At 47.0% G+C, this 24,494-nt stretch overlaps 1 protein-coding gene across 1 annotated transcript in view; it reads left to right on the forward strand.

Annotated features, from left to right (window-relative positions):
* The first annotated feature begins 283 nt into the window (after nt 1-283).
* Nucleotides 284-24,494, forward strand: part of ME3 (malic enzyme 3) — an 84,863-nt gene continuing 60,652 nt past the window's right edge. The window contains exons 1-3 of the mRNA XM_035114891.2: nt 284-302; nt 2,608-2,687; nt 2,906-3,123. Coding sequence (XP_034970782.2) covers nt 2,938-3,123 — 186 coding nt within the window. The 5' untranslated portion in view covers nt 284-302; nt 2,608-2,687; nt 2,906-2,937. The remainder of the gene's footprint in view (nt 303-2,607; nt 2,688-2,905; nt 3,124-24,494) is intronic.

The following is a 24,494-nucleotide window of genomic DNA, read 5'->3' on the forward strand; positions in this document are numbered from 1 at the left end:
TCAGCATGCATAACTGAGGCCGGGCATCCAGAGCCACACTTGTTTGAGCTATAAAGGGGGGGGGAAGAGTTGTGTGTCATCCGAATGGAATTGGACAGAGGCCCACAGGCTGCCCGCATACCATACATATTTCGAAATATCACATCTTTTGGGAGTAACTAATCAAACCTGGATAGCAGCTATGCCTCTTTCAAAAGCTATACCCCACAGCTTCCAAGTATGCTAATCGTCTGGCAGGTTTCTTCATCCACTCCTCTCTCTTCCTCACAGCCTACGAGATGGCGCAACCTATAACCCTTGAGGTAAGTGCTTCAGTGCTAGACTAAGGGAACCATTTAGGGTGGTATAGTAGGATACAGGAAGATCTGGCCATGGGGTCCATTCCTTCAGGTTCTCTTGCCCTGGTGAATTGAGAGGGAGCTGTGCAAGAGATCAGTTGCACTCGCCTGAGCTCTTGCACACCTCATCTCCCTTTCATTGTAACCAAGTGCCCAAGTAGTTTTTTCCCCTCTATGAGTGGGATTTACCAGAATGTGTACCAAACTGCCCTGAATTGGATTCACTGTCTTCCTGATCCAGGCGAAGAAATGTGTTTTGTAGAATGCTACTACCAGTCTGGCTCCTCCAAGACCCCCCTCTGTGCGCCCAGAGGCACGAGATTAAAGCCACTGCAGCATCAACTTCTTGCCACACTTCTTTTGCTCCTTACATGATTACAACTCCCGACAATCCAAAACACAGACTGGCCCAATTAAAACTAATTAGCAGGCTCAGGGGAAAGTATATTGATGAGGACTGACCAGTGACCAAGCAGCGAAGTGAACAGCCAAACCTTTCTCCTACCACCCTCTGCGGAATGAAAGTCGGTGTGTGTGTGTGTGTGTGTACACCACATCATCATGAGGAAGTCGTCTTCAAAACTCCTGCTCTATTTTCTGTGTATATATAAGCTGGTCCTTTCTTAATTTTCTTTTTATTGCTTACAATCATGAAATGCAAACAGGGGCGTAGGAAGATAGGGGCGGTGGGGGCGGTGCACCCCGAGTGACGCGATCCCAGGGGTGCCATTGCTGCTGCCCGCCCCGCCCCCAAAATGCAAGCCCCACCCCAATACACGCGCCCCGTCACTGCGCACAGTGTGCCCCGCCCCCAGAAGGCGCACCACGTCACTGGGGGCAGCACGCCTGCTCTCCGCCCCCCGGTGGCAGAGCATGAAGCTCCACTGCTGAATGCAAATACTGTACCAGTTTACAAATACCTCCCTCACTTCAGCAAGTGTGTAATCACAGAATCATAGAGTTGGAAGGGATCCTCCAGGGGTCTTCTAGTCCAACCCCCTGCAATGCAGGAATCACAGCTAAAGGTTCCCAGACAGATGGCCATTATTCTCTGTTGAAAAACTTCCAGTGAAGGAAGTAGTTTATTCCACTGCAGAACAGTTCTTCCTGATGTTTAGTCGGAATCTCCTTTCTTGTAACTTGAAGCCATTGGTTCGAGTCCTACCCTTGAGAGCAAGAGAAAACAAGCTTGCTCCATGTGACAGCCCTTAAGATATTTGAACATGGCTGTCATATCACCAGTTCTGTTCTTTTCTCCAGATCGGGAAGCATCAGTAAAAAGAAACGAACTGTCATGTGAATGCTGCTGGAGCCTAAAACCCTGGTTTGCTGCTGCCAGTCAGTGCAGGCAATACTGAGCTAGATGGAAGATGGTCTGACTAGACTAGACAGCTTTCTATAGTCATATGGATTATTTAACTAAACAGGAAATGACAAGCCTTTCCCATTGAAATGGGTATGTTTTGCCTGGTAAAGAGGAGACTGAGGGGAGATGCAATAGCCATCTTCAAATGTCAAATATCTGTCACATGCAGGATGGAGCAAGCATGTTTCCTCCTGCTCTGGAGGGTAGGACCGGAACCAATGGCTTCCAGTTACATGAAAGGGGATTCTGACTAGACATTGTTGGACAGTGGAACAGACTCCCACGAGAGGTGGTGAGACTCTGCTCGCTTGGAGGCTTTCAAGCTGAGGTTGGATGGCCATCTGACATGCATGATCTAGTTGAGAGTCCTGCATTGGGGGAGGGGGTTGGACTAGATGACCCCCAGCGTCTCTTCCAACTCTACAATTCTGTGGTTCTAACTGCATCACTGCCAACACATCCTGGCCACAGCTGCACCCAAATTCCTTCGATTTCAGGTGCAACCTTGGAGATTACGCAGAATGCACGCATAGCTGCCAAGTTTTCCCTTTTCTCACGAGGAAGCCTATTCAGCATAAGGGAAAATCCCTTAAAAAAAGGGATAACTTGGCAGCTATGAATGCACGGCGTCTGCAAACCTCCGCCCCGCCTTCTCCTTTCCTTGCTCTGTCCCCCCCCCCGTCTGTCTCTCTACAAGCTCATGAGGATCTCTCTCTGCTAAAGAGCAACCTTTTCTCTTTCCTCGCCCCCCGTCCTGGAGCATCAGTGTCTCAGCCCAGATGGGGATCGAGGACGGAAACTGGGAGGCGGAGGCGCCGCGGGGCTCCGTTCCGCAGCAGCCAGTCTCCGGGTTGCAAATTCGGTTACTTGATCTGCTTCCTGGTGTTTGCTTTCGATTTGCAGGGTCGCCTCCTCCAAGGCTACTTGCCGGCTGGTGATGTGACTGAGAGAGGGCCCTGATCCGGGCAGAGAAAGAGGCGAAAGTAAGCAGCGATTTTTATCCTTTTGCATTTCTCGTCCGGGGAGAGGAGGACAGAGTTTGGGGTGGGGGGGCTTTTGGGGGAGGGAGCAGTTAACCTTCCATGCGAAGAGAGCCCCCAGCCCCGCCCCCAAATCCCATCCCGTCTATTGGTGGCGCTGGCAGGACCCGCCTTTCATCAGTGCTACCTTTTGCATGTGTGTGCCTTTGTCTTGAAAACAGCTCAAGAGCAACACCGGCCGCTTTGTGCAACGATGCTGATGATGCCCACTTTTAGCAGAAGCGTTCTTCGGCTGGCGGGGGCCACGCTGCGGCTCCAGGTGTTCAGCTCCCCCCAGAACAGAAGCTGCTACTCTGGAGACGCCCACCCTTCCCCCACTAAAGCCACGGCGGTGAAGAAGAGGGGCTATGACATCACCAGGAACCCCCATCTCAACAAGGTTAGACTCAACCTCTCTGTTCTTGCTTGGAAGCTTTTGTTCATTTTGGCACGTATTTATTTTGCTTAGAGGGGAGGGGGAGAGTTTGCATGTGTGCATATCCTCTGCTAATAAAACCCTTATTTTGTCGCTGCTGTGGAGTCCACCTTCCCTAGCTCTTCCCAGGTATGTTACCTCTTCTTGATCTCACAGTGCTACATGTCACGGTCGCTGCTGCAAACTTTTATTGAAGTCTGGAAGAAGAAAGCAAGCCTAACACTGTGCAACTTTTCCTGCAAACTGCCCTGTAGGTTTCGATTTTGTGCCCGCAAACAGCTTCCTGGTTATGATACCCATTCATACCAATAACGGGGGTCCTGCTCTCATTGCTGTAGCTCACGGCGCAGGATTGTGGATCAGCAAATCTTTTTCAGGTCTTCGTGGTCTCGGCGTTATGCAAGAAAATAAGGAGACGCCTTCTGGATCAAGCCAAAGGTCCGTCTAGGCCAGCATCCTGTTCTCACTATGGCCAACCAGATGCCTCTGGAAAGTCCAAAAGGGCCTGAGTGCAACAATGCGATTCCCAGTGACTAGTATTAATGGGCTCATCTCCTTTGATACTGGATGTGGTAGAAAACCATTTTGACCAGTAGCCATCAATAGGCTTGTTCTCCATCCAGGCTGCGGCAGAGAATTCTACCATTTTAACTATGTGATGTGTGAATAAAGCCATGAATATTTCAACATTCAGCTTTTGGGGACAAACCCAGGTTCTGGTATTATGAGAGAGGGAGGAGAAACCTCATTCCATCCCATTTCTCCATGCCACACACATATTTTTATTCACCTCTTATCATGTTCCTCCGTACAGTGGTACCTCGGTTTATGAACACAATTGGTTCCGGAAGTCTGTTCATAAACTGAAGCGGAGTACTCAACCTAAAGCGTACTTAACCCGAAGCATGGGTGTAATTGGTTCCGGAAGTCTGTTCATAAACTGAAGCGTTCATAAACTGAAGCGAACTTTCCCAATGAAAGTAATGGAAATTGAATTAATCCATTCCAGATGGGTCCGCGGCGTTTGTAAACCAAGGTGTTCATAAACCGAGGTTCCACTGTATTACCCACTATTTTCCAGCCCCCAATAGTCGATAACTGCACTCACGATAACCTGCATTGGCTTTAGAATCAGATAATAAAGTGCATATAATTGTGTTTCTCTGTACCCACGCCACAATACACCTCCACCACCAGTTTTCTGCTAGTTACCTATTAATAGATGAATGTTTCAGATAATTGGTTTTCGTTGGGTTCACGTTATTCCGAGGGTAGATATCTGTTGGCCAAATAAGACTGAAAACCTTTTGGGCTTGTTTTGGAAATAAACACACACTCATACCGGTAGCTGCAGTGCTGAGCATTGCTCCTGGAAAGCAAGTAGGAGGCTTGAACTAGGATTGGCCTGAGACATTTAGCTGGTGGTCTCGTCTCCCCCCTCCCCTCCCTTCCCCTCCCCTCCCCTCCCCACCCCATGTCCCCAAAGTGCACAGTATTAAGTAAAGTCAAGGTCTCTTCAGAGACATATGAAGCAGCAGATCTCCCTGACTATAAAAACACAACATTAATAAGCTAAAGAACTAATCCCACTATACCAGAAGTTTTCGACCTTTTTGACTCCACGGCTTCCTTGACCAAGTACATTCTTTCTGTGGCACCCCTGTGGGGCTCAGGAGCCCAGTTATGTCACCCCTTGCCTGCAGGACCGGCAGCCCCTCGCCCCTTTTCGAACACCCTCCCTTGTGGAGTGGTCCCTCAGCCTCCTCTCTTCTCCCCTCTCCTTGGGAGTCCTCTGGGCAGCCGCAGCTCTGAGCTGCCCCCCCCCACTTGCCCAAAAGAGAGGTGCCTCCTCACAGTGCCCCATAGGGGCCTGGGAAGCAACCCCTGGCCAGCGCCAGAGGCACCATTTGCCTGGGGAGCTTGTAGCCAGGGCTGCTGCAACAAAAGCCACGACACGAGAGGGCATCTAAGGAGGGAGGGAGGGAAGGAATGAGGGACAGAGGCCAGTGTTGCCCGCAGCACCCCTGACTATCATTCAAGGCACCCCAGGGTGCCACAGCACACTGGTTGAAAACCACTTCACAATGCCAAAATGGCTTCTCACCATTTGGAGTTTACTACCAGACCATGAATTATGGAGTGTCCTGTGGCAGCTAGCATCAGACAATGTAGGGTGCTTCAAGATTGGAAGCAGTGTTAGAAACTCAGATACCGGTATATAAGCTAGGCGCCAAATGGTTCCTTAAACCAGGGTTACCATCTCCAAAACAGAATGTGTAGTTGCCATTTTTTGGACAAGGCAGCTCTAAAGTCTTATTTTCCAATACGACACTTTGGTTCCTGAAATTCATTCTGATTGTGCAGATAAAACATAACTGATCGAACTCTACAGGATGTGTTGCTAGTACAGCCGTACCTTGGATCTCAAACGCCTTGTCTCCTGATCAAATCAACTCCCGAACAATTGAAACCTGGAAGTGAGTGTTCCAGTTTTCGAACATTTTTTCCGAAGCCAAACATCTGACGGGGCTTCCACAGCTTCCAATTGGCTGCAGGAGCTTCCAGCAGCCAATTAGAAGCCAAGCTTTGGTTCCTGAATGTTTTGGAAGTTGAACTGACTTCCGGAACGGATTCTGTTTGACTTCCAAGGTACAGCTGTATGTGAAAACAATATGTGTTTTCAGATGGTGTAGATGTCTCTGGCGCCATCCTGGCACCTGGGCATCTTCATTTGGTCACAAGTGGCCAATAGCCAGGTGCAGAATAAAATCTGTTAAACTTAATCCTGCCCTGCCTCCTCCCTTGGAATTAAAGTTTTAAGAGTTTGAACACCCACCCTAAAGCAAGTTACAGTGGAACCTCGGTTTATGAACACCTCGGTTTATGAATTTTCAGTTTATGAACGCCGCTGACCCATCTGGAACGGATTAATTCATTTTCCATTACTTTCAATGGAAAAGTTCGCTTCAGTTTATGAACGCTTCAGTTTATGAACAGACTTCCGGAACCAATTACACCCATGTTTCAGTTTATGAACGCTTCAGTTTAAGTTCTCTGCGGACCCGTCTGGAACGGATTAATCCACTTTCCATTACTTTCAATGGGAAAGTTCGCTTCAGTTTATGAATGCTTCAGTTTATGAACAGACTTCCGGAACCAATTGTGTTCATAAACCGAGGTACCACTGTATTGATGATGAGACCATGACATCTGTGGATGCCAGACTACCATAGGAATGAGAAAGCAGGTCCCAAATTCTTCTTCTCTGCGTTCATTTTTCTATGGGCAGATAGCTGCATTTTTTATTTATTGATCGCATTTATAACCCCTATCTCCTTCAAGGAGCTCAGAGACACGGGTTCCCTTCCCAATTTTATCCTCACAACAACCCTGTAGGCTAAGGTTGAGAGACTGAGACTGGTCCAAGGCCACATTGTGAGAGTCCTGGCTGAGTAGTGGGTGGGGATTTGAACCCTGGTCTCCTAGGGACCCAGGTGGCGCTGTGGTTAAACCACTGAGCCTAGGGCTTGCTGATCAGAAGGTCGGCGGTTCAAATCTCTGTGACAGGGTGAGCTCCCGTTGCTCGGTCCCAGCTCCTGCCAACCTAGCAGTTCGAAAGCACGTCAAAATGCAAGTAGATAAATAGGAATCGCTACAGCGGGAAGGTAAACGGCGTTTCCATGTGCTGCTCTGGTTTGCCAGAAGCGGCTTTGTCATGCTGGCCACATGACCTGGAAGCTATACGCCGGCTCCCTCGGCCAATAATGCGAGATGAGCACGCAACCCCAGAGTCGGTCACGACTGGACCTAATGGTCAGGGGTCCCTTTACCTTTTACCTCCCAGGACCTAGTCCAGCATTTTATCATGTGGTTTCCCCCCCCTAGGACCTGAAACAGGATTGCTCCCCTGTTTACTGTTTGTGGGAGCTGTGCCTTAAGTCATCTCATTTACCCAGCTAAAAACCTTTCAGCTTTTTCTGCAGAAGGTGTAATTTATGTACTTTGGAGCAAAGCTTTCCCTATCTTTTGGAGAAGTGCCACTGCTAGCTTTGCAGACACACAGTTGAGCAGTCAGCAGTTTTCCCTTCCCTTTTTTTTTTTAAGAACGTGACAGGATATCGATATGATAGTGACTTGCCAACTTTGGTTTTTTGTGGGGGTTTTTGCAAATAGGTCTGCTCTGTGCAGCCATCCAAAGTGTTGCAGCAGGAAAGCAATGCAGAGCCAAACATTTAGATGATGTGTTATTATTATTTATTAAATGTGTATACAGTGGTACCTCGGTTCTCGATTGTAATCCATTCTGGAAGACGGTTCAGCTTCCGAAACGTTCGAAAGCCAAGGCGCGGCTTCCCATTGGTTGCAAGAGCTTCTTGCACTCAGTTGAAGCTGCGTCACACGTTCGAGTTCCGAAAAACGTTTGAAAACGGAAGCATTTACTTCCGGGTTTTCAGCGTTTGAGAACCGAAATGTTTGACAACAGAGGTGTTTGGGAACCGAGGTTCCACTGTACTGCCATTCATCCCTAGATCAGTGGTTCCCAAACTTTTTCAGACTGTTGCCTCCTTGGTTCCGTAAACACATCCCCAATGCCCGCTTCTCTATAAGGAACATTATTCAAAATAGTGGTTTGCATGACCTTCCTAAAGAAGATAGTAACACTATATAAAAGGAACAATTAACTGTACATAATCAGAGCAGACTCATTGAAATGAATGGACCTAAGTCAGTTATATTTTAGATGGGCAATATTCTGTTGTGTCTTGTCAGCACAAGGATTTCCACTTAATATGATGGCATTTCCCTCCTTGCTTCTGCTTTTCGTGCCCCATGCCCTCCCCAGATTTGCTTCATAGTTTCGGGGGAACCCCTACAACAGATTTAGGGGGTGCACAGGGTGAGGAGACAGCGGGAGAATGTTCTGTTGCACAAGTGGAAATCTTTGCGCTGATGGAACGTTCTCCTTAGCGCTGCAGTGTGGTGTAGTGGTTAGAGTTGTCAGACTAGGACACTCAGACATGAAGCGCATTGGGTGACGTTGGGCCTCAGCCTAATCCTACCTTGCAGGGTCGTTGTGGGTATTCATTGAGCAAGGGGAGGACCATGTAAACTCCCTCGAGCTCCGTGGAGGGGGAAAAGTGTGGTCCAAATGCAATAAATAGATAAATAATGCATTGGCTTCAACCCAGAGGGTTTGCTCTTGAAAATGACTAGGATTGATGCAGCCCACAGTTGGGTTTTCTTGCTAGGGGCCTGTGCTGTTGTTCTTGGGTGGCAGGATCAACCACTGTTGTGCGATGGTGGAGCTGTGAGCAAAAGGATTTAGAAGCTGTTTTAACAAATCCGCAGTTTCAGGAAGAGGGGCTTTCCTTGTCTAAGCAAAATCAAGGCTGGATAAGGCTGAATTAACGGCAGTGTTTTGCATGGCACCTCCCTGCTTTCGTTTTCCTATTCAGTGACGTGTTATCAGCGCAACTGTCAAAACTTAGAGCTCACCACTGTGGTTCTCACCTGAATGCCTTCTCCCTCTGCTTTGGAAGAGGTTAACTTGGGGACAGGCCAGAAGGGAGTATGGCCCTTGGGTTGCAAAAGTTTACACCACCCCTGCCGTAGCTATAGATCAGGTTTCTCCAACTTGATATCTTCAAGAAGTTGTTGGACTCCCATTAGCCCTGGCCAGGATGGCCGATGGCAAAGGATGATGGGAGTTGTAGTCCAGATTGGGGAACAGATGGCATGTACACTCACAGGCACACATACTACCAGCTTAGTTTATTAGTTTAGGATCTCCAAGCAATTATTATTCTATGGACCCTAGGGAAAATTGAAAGACCAGTTCAAGTCATAGACGAATTACCATGTGCCTGCAATATTCGTATTTTTTCAAAAAAAATAAAAATAAAATTCCACTGCTGCACTGAACATTTTTATCATCTCAGTTTACAAAAAATAAAAATGAATTTAAAAATGATGTCAGCGTGCAATTTAGAAAATTGGGCTAAACGAACTGTAGCGTCCTTTCCTTTCCAAGCTGCTGGCAGTGCTAATCATGCATGAATATTGGCATTTCAAAGAAGGCCATTGCCAGGGCGGGTCAAGTCCGTGGTGGCCAAGAGGAAATCTTTGAGGGTTGTGTTGTCATAGATGGAGCACAAAAGAGAGCTGTTCTTGCTGCTGGAAAGGGTTCATTGGGTGGTAAGAAAAGAAAGGAAGAAAATGTTTCAGCAGAGGGGCCAAAGGCCAGCTCCTGTCCTCAGTGGAATCCGTTCCCCCTGTTTTTGAAGTTCAGGCTGTGAATGCTAATGCTTCTTACATAACCTTGATAAGAATGCTTTACCCTATACAGTGGTACCTCGGATTACAGACACTTAACTGTCAGGAAATTCTTCCTGATGTTTAGTCGGAATTGCCTTTCTTGTAACTTGAAGCCATTGGTTCGAGTCCTACCCTCCCGATCAGGAAAAAAACAAGCCTGATCCATCTTCTATGTGACAGCCCTTGAGATATTTGAAGATGGCTATCGTATCTCCTCTCAGCCTCCTCTTTTCCAGGCTTAACATACCCAACTCCTTCAACCATTCCTCATAAGGCTTGGTTTTGAGACCCTTGATCATCTTGATCACCTTTGTCTGCACATGTTCCAGCTTGCCAATAATTGATTGATTGATTGAATTTATATACCGCCCTATAGCTGGGTGTGTGTGTGTGTGTGTCTCAGGGTGGTTCACAGAAACACACAATATCCTGCTTAAATCGTGCCGCCCAGAACTGGACGCAGGATTCCAGGGCACCACAATTCATCTAGAATCTCTGCAAGAAAGGAGTTACAGTGGTACCTCTACTTACGAATAACTCTACTTACAAATGTTTCTACTTACGAACGGAGCTCCGTCCGCCATCTTGGATGCGGTTTAGATAAGGATTTTTTCTACTTACGAATTTTTAGATAGGGTTGCTTCGACTGACGAATTTTTTCTCCCAATGCATTCCGATGGGATTCGACTTACCATTTTTTTCTACTTACAAATGTGCGTTCGGAACGCATTAGATTCGTAAGTAGAGGTACCACTGTAAGTCTTGCGCAATGCAAAAACCTCTTGGAGATCTTGGCGTGGATGAGGCCCGTGCAGCTGTGTTTACATCCTCTGAGATCCGAGCGATGACTCGGCTCCTTGCGGGGTGGCAGGGCTGCAAGTGCGAACCAGCCCCAGGGCTACTCTGCCCCGTGGTGGTGCTGACTCAGCACTCGGTTGGAATGCTTAAACGCCGCCGCCAGGCATTCCCACTTCCAATTGACAGAGTATGTGTAACAGGCGTGGGTTCTGTGTCATGGGTGGGGATCCTCTTTCACCCTGAGGGCCAGATTTGCACCCTGCAAACCTTCCCAGGGCCAAATGCATCCTTTTTTTTATGGTTAACACCCAAGCCCATCTTTGTTGGAAGCCCCTCCGGCTGATTTCATAGTCACTGCTGAGGAACTGTGCCTGGGATGGCTTCTCAGAAGAGATCTGCTTTGCCAGATGTGCTTAATTTAGCAGCAGAAAACCCCTTATGCATGGGAAACTGCACAGCTTTGCAGAAACAGCGAAGCTGTTATCAGTGTGGCGATGGCTATTGTTAATTGGATGCTAATTGCTGAGGAAGTAAGTGGGGGTTATTTCTTAGACATGCTGTTCTTTTCAGCCTGGATTGGCTCCATCAGCAGCTCACGATTAGAAGGCACATCCCAATACAATTATAGATGAGCTATGCAGAGATATATGTTTGTTAGAGGAACCTGAGGCCTATTGGGGGCTAGGGTTGCCAGACTCAGTAGAGGACAGGACTTCTGTGCCTTTAATTGCCCTGCTCTCTTTAAGGTTTCCAGACTCAAAAGAGAGCAGGGCAATTAAAGGCACAGAAGTCCTGTCCTCTATTGAGTCTGGCAACCCTATTGGGGGCTGCTCTATGTAGCCCAGTGCCGAATTTACATATAAGCCAAACAAGCTGTAGCTTAGGGCCCCACTCTCTTGGGGGGGAGCAAAAAAATTAAAGGAAAAAAAAACTGGATTTACATTTCCAAAATATAAAATAAAACCTACATACAGCAACAGTGTTTTGTGTTGTGTAGGCTCCCCCATGATGTAGGTAATGGGCCCCGCCTGCTAGCCTGCTCCCTAAAATATCACTGGTTTGCTCATTTCTGTATATAGGGTGCCTACATTCTGCATGGACTGTTATGTGCAAATGGCTTTAGATACCTATTTGTTGTTATTGTTTAGTCGTTTAGTCGTGTCTGACTTTTCATGACCCCATGGACCAGAGCACATCTCGTCCTCTGTCGTCCCCTTCTCCTAGTGCCCTCCATCAGGGTCTTTTTCAGGGAACCTTCTCTTCTCATGAGGTGGCCAAAGTATTGGAGCCTCAGCTTCAGGATCTGTCCTTCCAGTGAGCACTCAGGGCTGATTTCCTTCAGAATGGATAGGTTTGATCTTCTTGCGGTCCACGGGATACCTAATAGATACCTATTAGGTCCATAAATTATCATATAGCATATATTCAACACCAAAAACTGTGACAATTTGTTGTTGACAAAGGACAATAGGACATATAAAGGGCCCCATTACCTTCAGTAGCTTAAGGCCTCATCAAACTTAAATCTGGCCTTGGTCTGACCCGTGGGGCTTTCCTGAGCCATGTCTTTCTAGCTTCCAGGATTCTTTGAGGGGAAGCCATGGCTGTGGTATCATAGTGCTTTAAATGTAGAGTATGGCTGTCTCCTAGAATTCCACTGAGCATAGCTGCCAAGTTTTCGCTTTTCTCGCGAGGAAGCCTATTCAGCATAAGGGAAAATCCCTGTAAAAAAGGGATAACTTGGCAGCTATGCCACTGAGCCTCTTGGGCTTGCCGATCAGAAGGTCGGTGGTTCAAATCCCTGTGACGGGGTGAGCTCCTGTTGCTCAGTCCCAGCTCCTGCCAACCTAGCAGTTCGAAAGCATGCCAAAAAGAGTGCAAGTAGATAAATAGGTTCCTCTCCAGCGGAAAGGTAAACAGCGTTTAATCATTCCAACCAAGTGCTCAGTCTGGTTTTGCCAGAAGCGGCTTAGTGCTGGTGACATGATCCGGAAAAACTGCGGACAAATGTCGGCTCCCTTGGCCTGTAAAGCGAGATGAACGCCGGAGCCCCAGTCTCGTCTGCAACTGGACTTAACTGTTGGGGTCGTCTTCCTTTATCTTTTTATGGATGTCTCCTAGAATTCCAGTGAATTCCTTGTGTTCTTGTCCATTCCAGTTTTTCCTGAGCCTGGACACAGGCAAAATACCCTTTAATTCCCTCTTTTGTGCTGCAAATATCTACAGATGCTCTATCACTGTTTGAGCCCAGAGTCCCTTGGAGTGAGCACCTGAGGGTGCCTGAGGGCGGGGGGGGGGGGCTTGAAAGAGCCTGTGTTGGGGGTGGGAGGTGATTAAAGACCCCTTTGTGCGTGATGTGGGTGTAACTTATCTGAGGGAGTCGGTGCTGCAGCCCTTCAGACCTGTTAAAAATTAGTTGCAGAGCAAAGGATTATGGAGAATGACATGGGACTCATGGTGGGTGTTTTTGTTCTGGGTTAATTAGGGTCTTGAGATTTCAGCTCTTTGCTGTGTCACAGCTGGAAAGGATTGGGGAAAGGGGGGAGGCGGAGAAGGGGAATACTTGCAGTCCCGTGGAAAGAGGCAATAAACAGCCTCAGATTATTTCTCAGGCATTGCCAGAATTCCTATGTGTTGCCTCATCGGATCCTGCTGCCTAAGCTGCAGCATGATTGACATCAAGGGTACTTGCGGACGAGACAATCATTTAGACCTTTATTTGCGAAACTCTGTTGCTGAATTCTTGTTTAGCTCAAACCAGAGTCACATGCAACAGCAGTTGCTGCATGGAGCATTTTGTTCCTTTGGCAGGAATCCAGACGGCTCCCATGAAGAATCAGATTGGTGTGTTAAGCTGGGTGTGTGTTTTTAATTCTAAAAATCCTCATGTCTTGGCCCATACTCCTAAAAGGCTGGTTGCCCTCCTCTCTTTCAGCTCCATAGTTTCAGGTCAAATCCACACCCTAGCTTTAAAGTACATCTAAACCACATTAACAGTTCCCCCAAAGACTCATGGGAACTGCAGTTTAGCCCTAGCAGAGCTGCAATTTCCAACACCCTTAACAAACTATAGTTCCCAGGATTCCTTGGGGGGCATAACTGTTAAAGTGCTATACAGTGGTACCTTTGATTAAGAACTTAATTCGTTCCGGAGGTCCACACTTAACCTGAAACTGTTCTTAACCTGAGACACCAATTTAGCTAATGGGGCCTCCTGCTGCTGCAGGAGCATGATTTCTGTTCTCATCCTGAAGCAAAGTTCTTAACCCGAGGTACTATTTCTGGGTTAGTGGAGTCTGTAACCTTAAGCGTCTGTAACCTGAAGCATTTGTAACCCGAGGTACCACTGTAAGTGCTTTAAACATAGCTGCCAAGTTTTCCCTTTTCTCGCGAGGAAGCCTATTCAGCATTAGGGAAAATCCCTTTAAAAAAGGGATAACTTGGCAGCTATGGCTTTAAATGGAGGTTGTGACCTGTCTGTTAATCAGGGATGCGGGTGGCACTGTGGTCTAAACTACCGAGCCTCTTGGGCTTGCCGATCGAAGGGTCGGCAGATTGAATCTGTATGACAGGGTGAGCCCCCATTGCTTTGACCCAGCTCCTGCAAACCTAGCAGTTCTAAAGCATACCAGCATGAGTAAAGAAATAGGTACCACTGCAGTGGGAAGGTAAACAGCGTTTCCGTGCGCTCTCGCACTCATCACAGTGTCCGGTTTAGTCATGCTGGCCACATGACCCAGAAAGCTGTCTGTGGACAAATGTCAGCTCCCTCACCCTGAAAGCGGAGATTTGACCACCCCATGGTCAAATTTGATGGACTTAACCATCCAGGGGTCCTTAACCTTTTACCTTTACCCAGGGTCGTTGTTAGAAGACAGCTCAGAACACTCAAGACGCAAATCCTTTGCACTGGACCCCAATGTCTTGCCTCTTCCCCTTTTAAAAAACTTGTTTAAAAAAGAAACCTCTCAAATTTCCTTTACCTTGCTTATAGGGCAGCTGAGCATCCTGTACAGTGCAGCACCAGTGAGACCATCTTAATTTGTGTGGGCCCCAATCCACATTCAGTGTACCGAGCCCAGAAAATCCTGTTGGCACCTGAGAGCTCAGAGCAAGCCCTGATGGTGAGGGGCAGAGCTTGTTTCTCGGAGTTCCTGCGCTGCAAATATAATGCAATAAATTGCATGTATCTGTAGGGTGGCTTTCTCCAACCTGGGAAGCAGGGCTTTATATGAGTTGTAGTCCAGAATGTCTGGTGGAGACCAGGTGGACGAAGGCTGACCTAGGATCACCACACGTGCAAAGGACATTATTGATATTGTTATTTATTAAATTTATATACAGCCCTTCATTTGAAGATTGCAACATAGAAGCTCCATTGCTTGAAGAAACGATTGTTTTGTGCTACTAGATATGCCTTGGCTGGTTTTATATGTATGCTGCTTGCTTGAACTGCATAATTATATAATGCCTGGGTGGCGCTGTGGGTTAAACCACAGAGCCTAGGGCTTGCCGATCAGAAGGTCAGTGGTTCGAATCCCCGCGACGGGGTGAGCTCCTGTTGCTCGGTCCCAGCTCCTGCCAACCTAGCAGTTTGAAGGCACATCAAAGTGCAAGTAGATAAATAGGCACCGTTCCGGCGGGAAGGTAAACGGCGTTTCCATGTGCTGCTCTGGTTCTCCAGAAGCGGCTTTGTCATGCTGGCCCCATGACCTGGAAGCTGTACGCTGGCTCCCTTGGCCAATAACGCGAGATGAGCGCCGCAACCCCAGAGTCGGTCACGACTGGACTTAATGGTCAGGGGTCCCTTTACCTTTACCTTACTTTTATTAATTCATTTCTGCCCTGCCAGCCTAGCTTCAAAGAGCTCTTTGCACATCTGCCAGCAAATAAAAATGAGAAGCCGTAAACTTCCTTTCTGTGCCGCCTAGAAACTGTTAAAAAGCATGAAAGAGCAGACAATACAAAGCACAGAAGCTGCAATAAAATACGTCTCAAATCGCTTCCCAGAAACTGATAAACATTCAGTCCTAACTAGACTCCCGCAATCTTCCTGGATTCTAAACCAAGGAACCCATGTAATCCTGTAAGTCTTTCCAAATGAGTTTGTTTATTGTGTCCTCCTGATGGGAGATGTTTCATACATTATCCAAAGGACCTCTTGCTAGTCTCTGATATTCCTGAGAGAAGCACCACAGCTCAGTGGCAGAACGTTTGCATTGCATGGAGAAAGCTCTGGGTTTGGTCTGTGGCATCTCCAGAAAGATTCTCATCTGAAATCTTCCCGTCAGTGCAGACAGTAGAGAAGCTAGATCAAGCATCCCCAAACTTCGGCCCTCCAGATGTTTTGGACTACAATCCCCATCATCCCTGACCACTGGTCCTGTTAGCTAGGGATCATGGGAGTTGTATGCCAAAACATCTGGAGGGCCGAAAGCTTGATGGACCAATGGTCTGGTTCCTCTGTTGCCAGAAAGGCTTTCATAGGGCGGTGGCAGCGGTCTCTCCAAACCCTACGTGGAGATGCTAAGAACTGAAGCAGGGACCTTTTTCATAGAATTGTAGATCAGGAAGGACTCGTCCAATCCCATGCAATGCAGGAATCTTTTGCCCAACGTGGGGCTCGAACCCACGACCCTGAGATCAAGAGTCTCATGCCAAAGCAAGTGTTCTACAAGTGAGCTACAACCCTTCCCTTGCTCTTCCGTGGTTAAATGAACTCTGCAGCCTGTTGGCAACCTCTAGTGATGCATGTGCTGGCTCATTCTGGTCCAGTTTGGATGGGAAGGAGTGGACAGCCCACCTAGAGCCAATATTCACTTCTTTGGTGCATACAGTGATCATGCACAGGAGTGGGTCATATTCCTTTTCTGAGAAACTTTTTCTGGGGGGCGGGGCGGCATACCAGTGGTGAGCAGAGCCACATGGGAAAGTGTGTGGGGCCATAAATGTGACTTCCACCCGTGTCCAGTAGGCTACTTTCTCTCTCTCTGCTCCCTCCAGGCAAGCACACAGAATTATGAAGAGTTCAGGGGCTTTCCAGCTAGGCAAAAACACTCAGGGCAATGCAAAGCAGGGCTGGTAATGGATGTGACTCAGGAGTGTGGGTGGCTCTGGAGATGGCCCCAAGGACCAGATAAAGAAGTTTGGGGGGGGGGCTGCATTCGGGGCCTGAGCTTTCCAATCCCTGGTTATGAAGATAGAGGAAGCTGCGCTCATGTGGGGCAATGAGAACCCATTAGAACTTCCCCTCCTCATATTTTTTTTTGGGGGGGGGACCCAGCCAGATGGCCATGGTATAAAGAATAAAATCACCATCATCATTATTTCTACTGCTTCAGTATTTAGCCCCCCCCCCCATTTTCTGAGTCTTAATAAGCTTGAAAGAAGAGGCAAGTAGCTTGCATGCTAATAATAGCTGGCACCTTTCCCCAAAGCTATTTCTGGAGCAAGACTACAGTCTGTAGCACATACAAGACGCTGTTCTTTTTCATTTTTGGCACATCTTTCGAACGCAGCATAGTTCCCCCCCCCTCGACACAGCAACTCTGTTAAGTAGGAAAAGTAAAGGTAAAGGGACCCCTGACTGTTAGGTCCAGTCGCAGATGACTCTGGGGTTGCGGCGCTCATCTTGCTTTACTGGCCGAGGGAGCCAGCGTACAGCTTCCAGGTCATGTGGCCAGAATGACTAAGCCACTTCTGGCGAACCAGAGCAGCACACGGAAACACCGTTTACCTTCCCACCGGAGTGGTACCTATTTATCTACTTGCACTTTGACATGCTTTCAAACTGCTAGGTTGGCAGGAGCAGGGACCAAGCAACGGGAGCTCATCCCGTCACGGGGATTCGAACCGCCAACCTTCTGATCAGCAAGCCCTAGGCTCTGCGGTTTAACCCTCAGCGCCACCTACGTCCCAGTGCCACTCGCGTTGAAGTAGGAAGAATACATTTACAGTGGTGCCTCACTAGACGAATGCCCTGTTAGACTAATTTTTCACTATACGAATAGGTTTTGCGATCGGAGGTTGCCTCACAAGACAACGAGGTTTTCTATGGTCGCCGCTTCGTCTTGCAAAGCGTGGCCATAAAAACCTCTGATCACAAAACCTACATTTGTCTAGCGCAGGCATCCCCAAACTATGGCCCTCCAGATGTTTTGGCCTTCAACTGCCATGATCCCTAGCTAACAGGACCAGTGGTCGGGGAAGATGGGAATTGTAGTCCAAAACATCTGGAGGGCCGAAGTTTGGGGATGCCTGGTCTAGCGAAAGGGGAACCAGCTGTAGCAAGGGGAGAAGGCAAAGGAAGATCAGCTGAGAGGCAGCTGGTTCCCCTTTGTGTTCCACTGGTCTCTGCCGGTGAGGGGCAACCGGCAGAGACCAGCAGAACACAAAGGGCTGTAGCGCGGGAAGAAGGGGGGAGAGAAGTGGAGGAACGGATCCTTTCCTCCGCTTCTCCCCCCACCGCCACGCCACGGACACCCGGGAGCATTGGGTATCATCATGCATCAAAGTATTTTAAGCAAGGTGGAGGAATGATTCTACGATCAAGGTCTATAAAACTTGGGTTTCGTCCTTGGCGCTTTGGCCAGCCAAACTGACTCTGCTGTACATTGAAGCCACCCAGTCTCTGAAGGATTCTCCCCAATCTCTCAGACATGGGAAGGTTTTTCAAAATGGAAGAAACCCCTCTAAAAACCTGACACGTCAATCTCATTCCTCCGCCATTAGGAACTCAATACTGTACTGTACCTCCCTTGGATTAACAGCAACAAGCAAATGTAATGTAGAGCATAGATTTTATTTTTTTGAGAACAAACTTTTGATTTACAAAGGAAGGGTTTGCTCCCATCATGAAGTCCTGCAGTGCAGAGTTGTGCTTGAGACCTTTTCAAAGACTCTGCTATTTTTGTGTGTCAAAGAACCAGAACATACTTCATCCTTATTAGGTGATCATCCTGCAGGCCAGAGTTTTGGTAGAAGTTGAATTCCAAATTACTGTGCTGTAGCCTACAAGGGATTTTAATGGTTCCCCACTGGATGGGTATTTCAAAGTATGTGTGGTGCCTTACGGTGGGGGGGGGGACCAGTTATTTTGGGGGAAAGAAATGAGAGTTTGCTACATAATGCATTAATACCAGTAATTTGAGTGAGTGTTTATTTTTATACTAGATTTTTTTTTCCCTATGTGTCTCATAGATCTAATATATGATTTTCTCAAGCTTGGAATAGAAGTAAATAGTCTTGTATTTACCTTTTACACAACACATTGTTTGTGAGAAGGAGTGGTTGTCACAACCAAATTTTAATGCATTGAAATTGCAACAAGGGTATTGGAAACCGTGGCTTGAAGTAGGCTCCTAGTTGTGGTTTGTGGGAAACTGTGGTTTGCACAAACCATAAACTGTGCAGTTGTGGCAAACTGTATCCTATGAAAACTCAAATGTGAGGGGTGGGATGGGAGCTGGAGGAAGGTGTGTACCAGCAAGGAGCCCCTTCACCTGAAAAGCAAAGTTAAACCTTGACATCTTTTAAAGATGAAATTGCTTTTTATGAAAACAAAACGAAAAAATCCAATATGTTTTTTCTTTTCCTTTGGTGCCTGATGTATGATTAAGAAAAGCCATGCTGAATCAGGCCCACAGCCCATCTAGTTCAGCATCCCTTTCTCACAGGGACCAGATGCCCATGGGATACCCGGCAAGTAGGGCCTGAGTGCAACAGCACTCTCGCCACCTGTGATTCCCAGTCGTCTTCAAAGGTGTACAGTCCCTGACAGTGAAGACAGAGCACAACCACCCAGATTCATAGCCACCGATAGCCTTACTATTCAGGAATTTGCCTAATCGTTTTTTTAAGCCACCCAAGTTGGTGACTTATCGCTGCATCTTGTGGGAGTGAGATCATCTTACGGCCCCGCCTGGCAGCACTACCCTATTTAGCAAATCCGTTTCATAAAGGGGCATTGCAACTTGAGTGCAACTTTCTTCCTTTTCTAATATCTGAAGCATGGGTAGCATTTCTCCAGACCTGTCTTCTTCTGCAGATGCTATTTCTCTCCCTCGCATGCAGGGAGTTCCATCTGTAAGAAGCAGGAGGCGCGTGAGCTTCGGATCCATGCTCTCGAACTTCACGTGTCTCTCCTCTTCCTCTCGTCGCTCCCTGGGAGGTATTTGCAATGGAAGGACTTCGTGAGCTATCCCTGTGGCAGCCGGAGGCCTTGACCAGCTTGCCACACCTCTGTGGTCTGGATTTGAAGCCAGCCCTGGGGGCGAGAAGAAAACACTTTCATTAGTCGAGCTCAGGAAACTGATGGGTGGAGTAGTTTCACTCTTCATTAGCCCAGACTTTTGAAGGAAAGAAGGGAGGAGAAAGCCTTGTCCTTTTCCCTCGCATAGTTTCCCCCCTCGCTTCCAGTTGGCTGTGCAGGCCTGCTCCATTAGGCCATATGGAGCACTGCTCCATCAACCTTAGCCTGCCCCCAGCCAGCCAATTGGGTCAACCTTATTTTCTTTTTGTCAGGAGTGAGCCGGCAGTAAATCACACTGTGCACGTTGGAGTTATTAGCAAGAACACAATCTGCACAGACTTGGAGGAATGTCAGGCCTAATGAGCGCAGTGTATCATCCCTGGTAGGTCTTGCCCCGAGAATCGGTTGCCGAGACTGAGTCTCAGCCGTCTACATACCATCCTCTCCAGGGTTCTTCCCAAGCAATCAGAGACTGTGCCTGTGTGTCACCACTCTCTCCTTTTCCCTTTTCATGCCTTTTCTGTTTCTGGGAGACAAGGGGGAAGGGAGCTTGTTGTAGCAGCAGGAGGAGGGACCATGCCTCTTCAGCAGCCTGACTCAATTCTGCCTCTTGGATTCCTTCTGATTCTGCCACAGACTCTGCCCCTGATCCCCTCTCACTAAGCTCTGTTACCTCTTTAGTTTCTGACTCCCCCCCCTCCTCCTCCTCCTCGTCTTCTCCCTCTTCTCCCCCTGACCACTAAGGCAGTTGGATGGCAACTGGCAACTCCTGCAGCCAAACTGGTGCAAAACGTATTGCTCTGCTTTCCTTTGGACCACACCAGCGAGGTTTGTCATCTGTGCAGCCTAGGACCTCTATACACACTGCCCAGGCTTGTGCCCCAGGGAGGTCACTTTGGTGCAGCTAACACAGTGGTTAGATTTCACCCTTGGAGGTGCACTCCATTGTCTCCTGAGACAGACAAATGCCAGCATGTTGTTCTACAATGGTTCACTGGTGCTACTTCATTATCCATAGTCCAGAGGGGCTATAGCAGAACAAAAGAGGGACCAAAAAATAACCAGGAATTATTATTATTTTGCATGAAAAGTTACGGGATTTCAGGATATGCACTGACTGGAAATGAAGCAGTGTGACTGCCCTGAAATCTTTGCAGGTGCACATAGCATTTGACAGCTGGACATCATGGAACACAAATGGTCACAAATGCAGAATAAAAAAAGAATTGCTAGAGACCCCTGTCATGTTGCAGAATACACCAGCCTGGAGGGGCCCTAATTATTCACTTTCAGAAATATTTATCACTGGTTTTGGATGTTTATTCAGAGGAATATTCATTCATCTGTCCCCAGAGCTGTAGGCTGCTTGAGACTGACCTCCAAGCTACCGGTCCCATCCTGTCAATTTACAGCGCCAGTCCTGCTCAGGCAGTGACAGAACTGTCTCGTATGCCTTTGGACCATTCCCTGCGATGCGCATTCAATCTTTCTTGTGCAGCTCAGCAGAAGTTCCTAATTGATACAATTGAGCCGTTATGGGTGAGCCGCTTGAGCAGATATCGAAGGCGTATTGCAAATTGTAGGTATCAAGAGCAAATTGCTGGTTCGTGCCTGAACACGGAAATTCAACAGGAAGAAAAGAAAGACTGACGCAAAATAAAAATTGATGGACTGGAACTTGATGGATTCACCGTCCTCTGAAAGAATTTATTGCGTGCGGTAACAGAAGAAGGGACTGTCTGTTTTACAGAATCTTTTGATATATCAAGAAATTTGGGGAAAGGAGCATCGTCCCACCTAGAACAAGGGATGATATTGTCGTGCTTTAGAACTGAGAGCTATAAATTAAGGGTTTTTAAAGTGGCCACTGTGGCTATGTTGCACCTCCACTGTCATTGGCAGTTTGCTTCTGAATACCAGTTGTTGAGAACAACAGGAAATGTTACAGGAAATGTTGCAGGGAATGCTGCTGTCAGGTTCTGCTTGCGAGCTTCCTATTGGGGCATCTGGTTGGCCCCTATGAGAACAGGATGCTGGACTAGACTAGATGGGCCTTTGGCCTGATCCAGGAGTTGGGCTCTTCTTATGTTCTTAAGTGGGACCCATAACAAAATGTTGCGGTGTGGGCTGTTCCTGTTCAGTGCTTCTGTTCAGTGCTCCAGCCACACCCCTTTCCAGGGTACTCCATTCGGAACCCCACCACCAGATGCTCCAGGTCACAGGTTGCGTAAATTAAATTGGAATAATCACTTACAGTTTCTGGAGTTCGAAGGTTTTATTCATGCAGGAACTATTTACAAGATGAGCGGAGATGAGAGAGAGAAAGCAGTAGACAGCTTATCAGGTGTGAACAGCAAACAAACTGGCTTAGCTTTTAGAGGTGGAGCTTCACAAACAGTGCTTTCATGTGGTTTAAAGTAACATGTGCATTAACTACAAACTCAAGAAAAAGGAAATGTATTTGCTTTTCTCCAACAACTAAACCTGCTCAGTTCTCATTAGGTGAGCTGCCAGTTAAAGGGAGAAGAGAAAACTAGGTTTTCTTCAAGCTGATATATATCACTTGTGTACAGATGGTATCAGTTGGGCTACATAGGAATCAGCCCTTACCCCTGGACATTGCTAATAGAAGGTTTCTCTCCATAAAGTATTACATTTCCTGAATATCCATTTGCAGGGATGGATGTTCAGTGATATGCCCATGCAAGATTACAGCTGACTGGGTCATTTAGTGATCCAGCTCCATTCTGGTTTGAAATATTCCTTTTGAAAGAAGCTTGTAATTCTTTTCCCATGGTGTCATCACTGTAACCTTTTCCGAATTGTTTCCAGCGAGGCTAGTGGGCTGTTCTGACTAATACTGTCCATGCCACTCTTCAGAGCATGAGAATATCAAACTACACTTCTTCATTTGTTTCTTAGGAAGAAATTGAGATCTTGAAAGCATTTTGAAATGATATTTTTAAAAACCCTGTGGCAGTCTTACCCTTTAAATACCCAGAAGAGACTTGCCCCTTCTCACCATAGCCTTAATTATATTGTACTTTTGTGCGGATTTTAGCTGTAAGCCAATTTGAGAGCCCTCTCTTGCTGTTAAGCAATATTGTTCAGGCAATAAGTAGGACAATAAGTAAGTTGTTTTTCCCCTATGGAGTCTTGTGTTTTCGTATGGACCCTTTTTATAGAACCAAATTGCTCTCACATGATACAGCTCTTTTTTTGACTGTACCACTTGAAGCTGCAATTGGAGGGTGACACGTATGGATGAGCCTTCACTGAAACAAATAAAATAAAATTTACTCTTAAACAAAGCTACTATATCAGAGAGATGGTGAAGTTTAATGCCTGACATGCTAGGTTTTTTTACACACAAATACACAGTTGGATGTTCTTTAAAAAAGAAAGAAGAAGAAGAGTTTGGATTTGATGTCCCGCTTTATCACTACCCGAAGGAGTCTCAAAGCGGCTAACATTCTCCTTTCCCTTCCTCCCCCACAACAAACACTCTGTGAGGTGAGTGGGGCTGAGAGACTTCAGATAAGTGTGACTAGCCCAAGGTCACCCAGCAGCTGCATGTAGAGGAGCGGAGACACGAACCGGGTTCCCCAGATTACGAGTCTACCGCCCTCAACCACTCCACCACACTGGCTCTCGAAAGAAAGAAAGAAAGAAAGAAAGAAAGAAAGAAAGAAAGAAAGAGAAAAAGAAAGAAAGAAAGAAAGAAAGAAAGAAAGAAAGGGGAATACATTAAGAATGCAATTCCTTCGCCTGCAACCTAATGAGATTCAGTCCAGGAAGCATTCTACTACATTATTATTTCATAGAATAATAGAATCTTAGAGTTGGAAGGGACCCCTATGGTCATCTAGTACAACCCCCTGCAATGCAGGAATCTCAGCTAAAGCATCCATGACAGATGACCATCCAACCTTTGCTGAAAAACCTCCAAGGAGTCCACAACCTCCCAAGGGAGACTGTCCCACTGTTGAATAACTTACTGTTAGAAAGCTCTTATTGATGTTTAGCCAGAATCTCCTTTCTTGTAACTTGAGGCCATTGGTTCAAGTCCTACCCTCCAGAGCAGGAGAAAACAAGCATGTATTTAAGAAAGTAAAGTTATTGACACCCGCAAAGTTGCTGAGCTTTGTTTAGGAGACCACCAAATTTGCTGCACTCCCCCAAAAATAGTGATTTTGGAGCTGTTTGCGCTGCTTTTTCCATAATTTTGCCATGACATCCGGACATGTTGGGAATTTTCCTGACGCATGGCAAGCCTAGCATTCTTCCCAAAGGAGCCCAGGGTGGCAAACATCAAAATGTTATTACTAAAAACATATCTAACACTTTAGAACATCTTTAAAAACCGTTAAAAAGCAACCGCATACCCTCACAGTTATTAATTTCCCGGCTGATGTGGCCAGTATCTATTAAAATACCTGAGTAACAGAATTTTGGAAAGAAAAAAAAGAGAAGAATTCTCCTGAAAGTCAATAACATGGGAGACAGAAACACCTCACGAGGGATGGTGTTCCACAAATGGCCTGCGAGCGCTCCAGTTGGAGAACAGCCTTTACCAAAGGTGACATGGACTTTGAAGACACTCGAACTCAGGATGCAAGGGAGAAACGTGCTAAGAGGAAGGCATGCTTGGCAAACCCTCACTGGAATCAACTCCCACCCGGGAACCAATGTCCCCACTGTGGAAGGATGTGTGGATCCAGAATTGGCCTCCACAGTCACTTATGGACTCATTGTTAAAACCGTGTTTATGGAAGACAATCGTACTCGGCTACGAGTGATCACCAAAGAAGAAAGAATTTCCACAAATGCAAAACAACCTCCTAGAAGGCCCATATTGGGTTGATGCCAATGGAACATCAGTCTTGTGTGTACTTGAATCTTTTCAAGTGTGCAGGGGAGGAGAGGGAGAAAAATGTACATTGCATCGGTGTCAGAAGTGCTAGAATCTTGT

The sequence above is a fragment of the Zootoca vivipara genome, chromosome 4 (assembly GCF_963506605.1).
Source record: "Zootoca vivipara chromosome 4, rZooViv1.1, whole genome shotgun sequence".
NCBI lineage: Eukaryota > Metazoa > Chordata > Lepidosauria > Squamata > Lacertidae > Zootoca > Zootoca vivipara.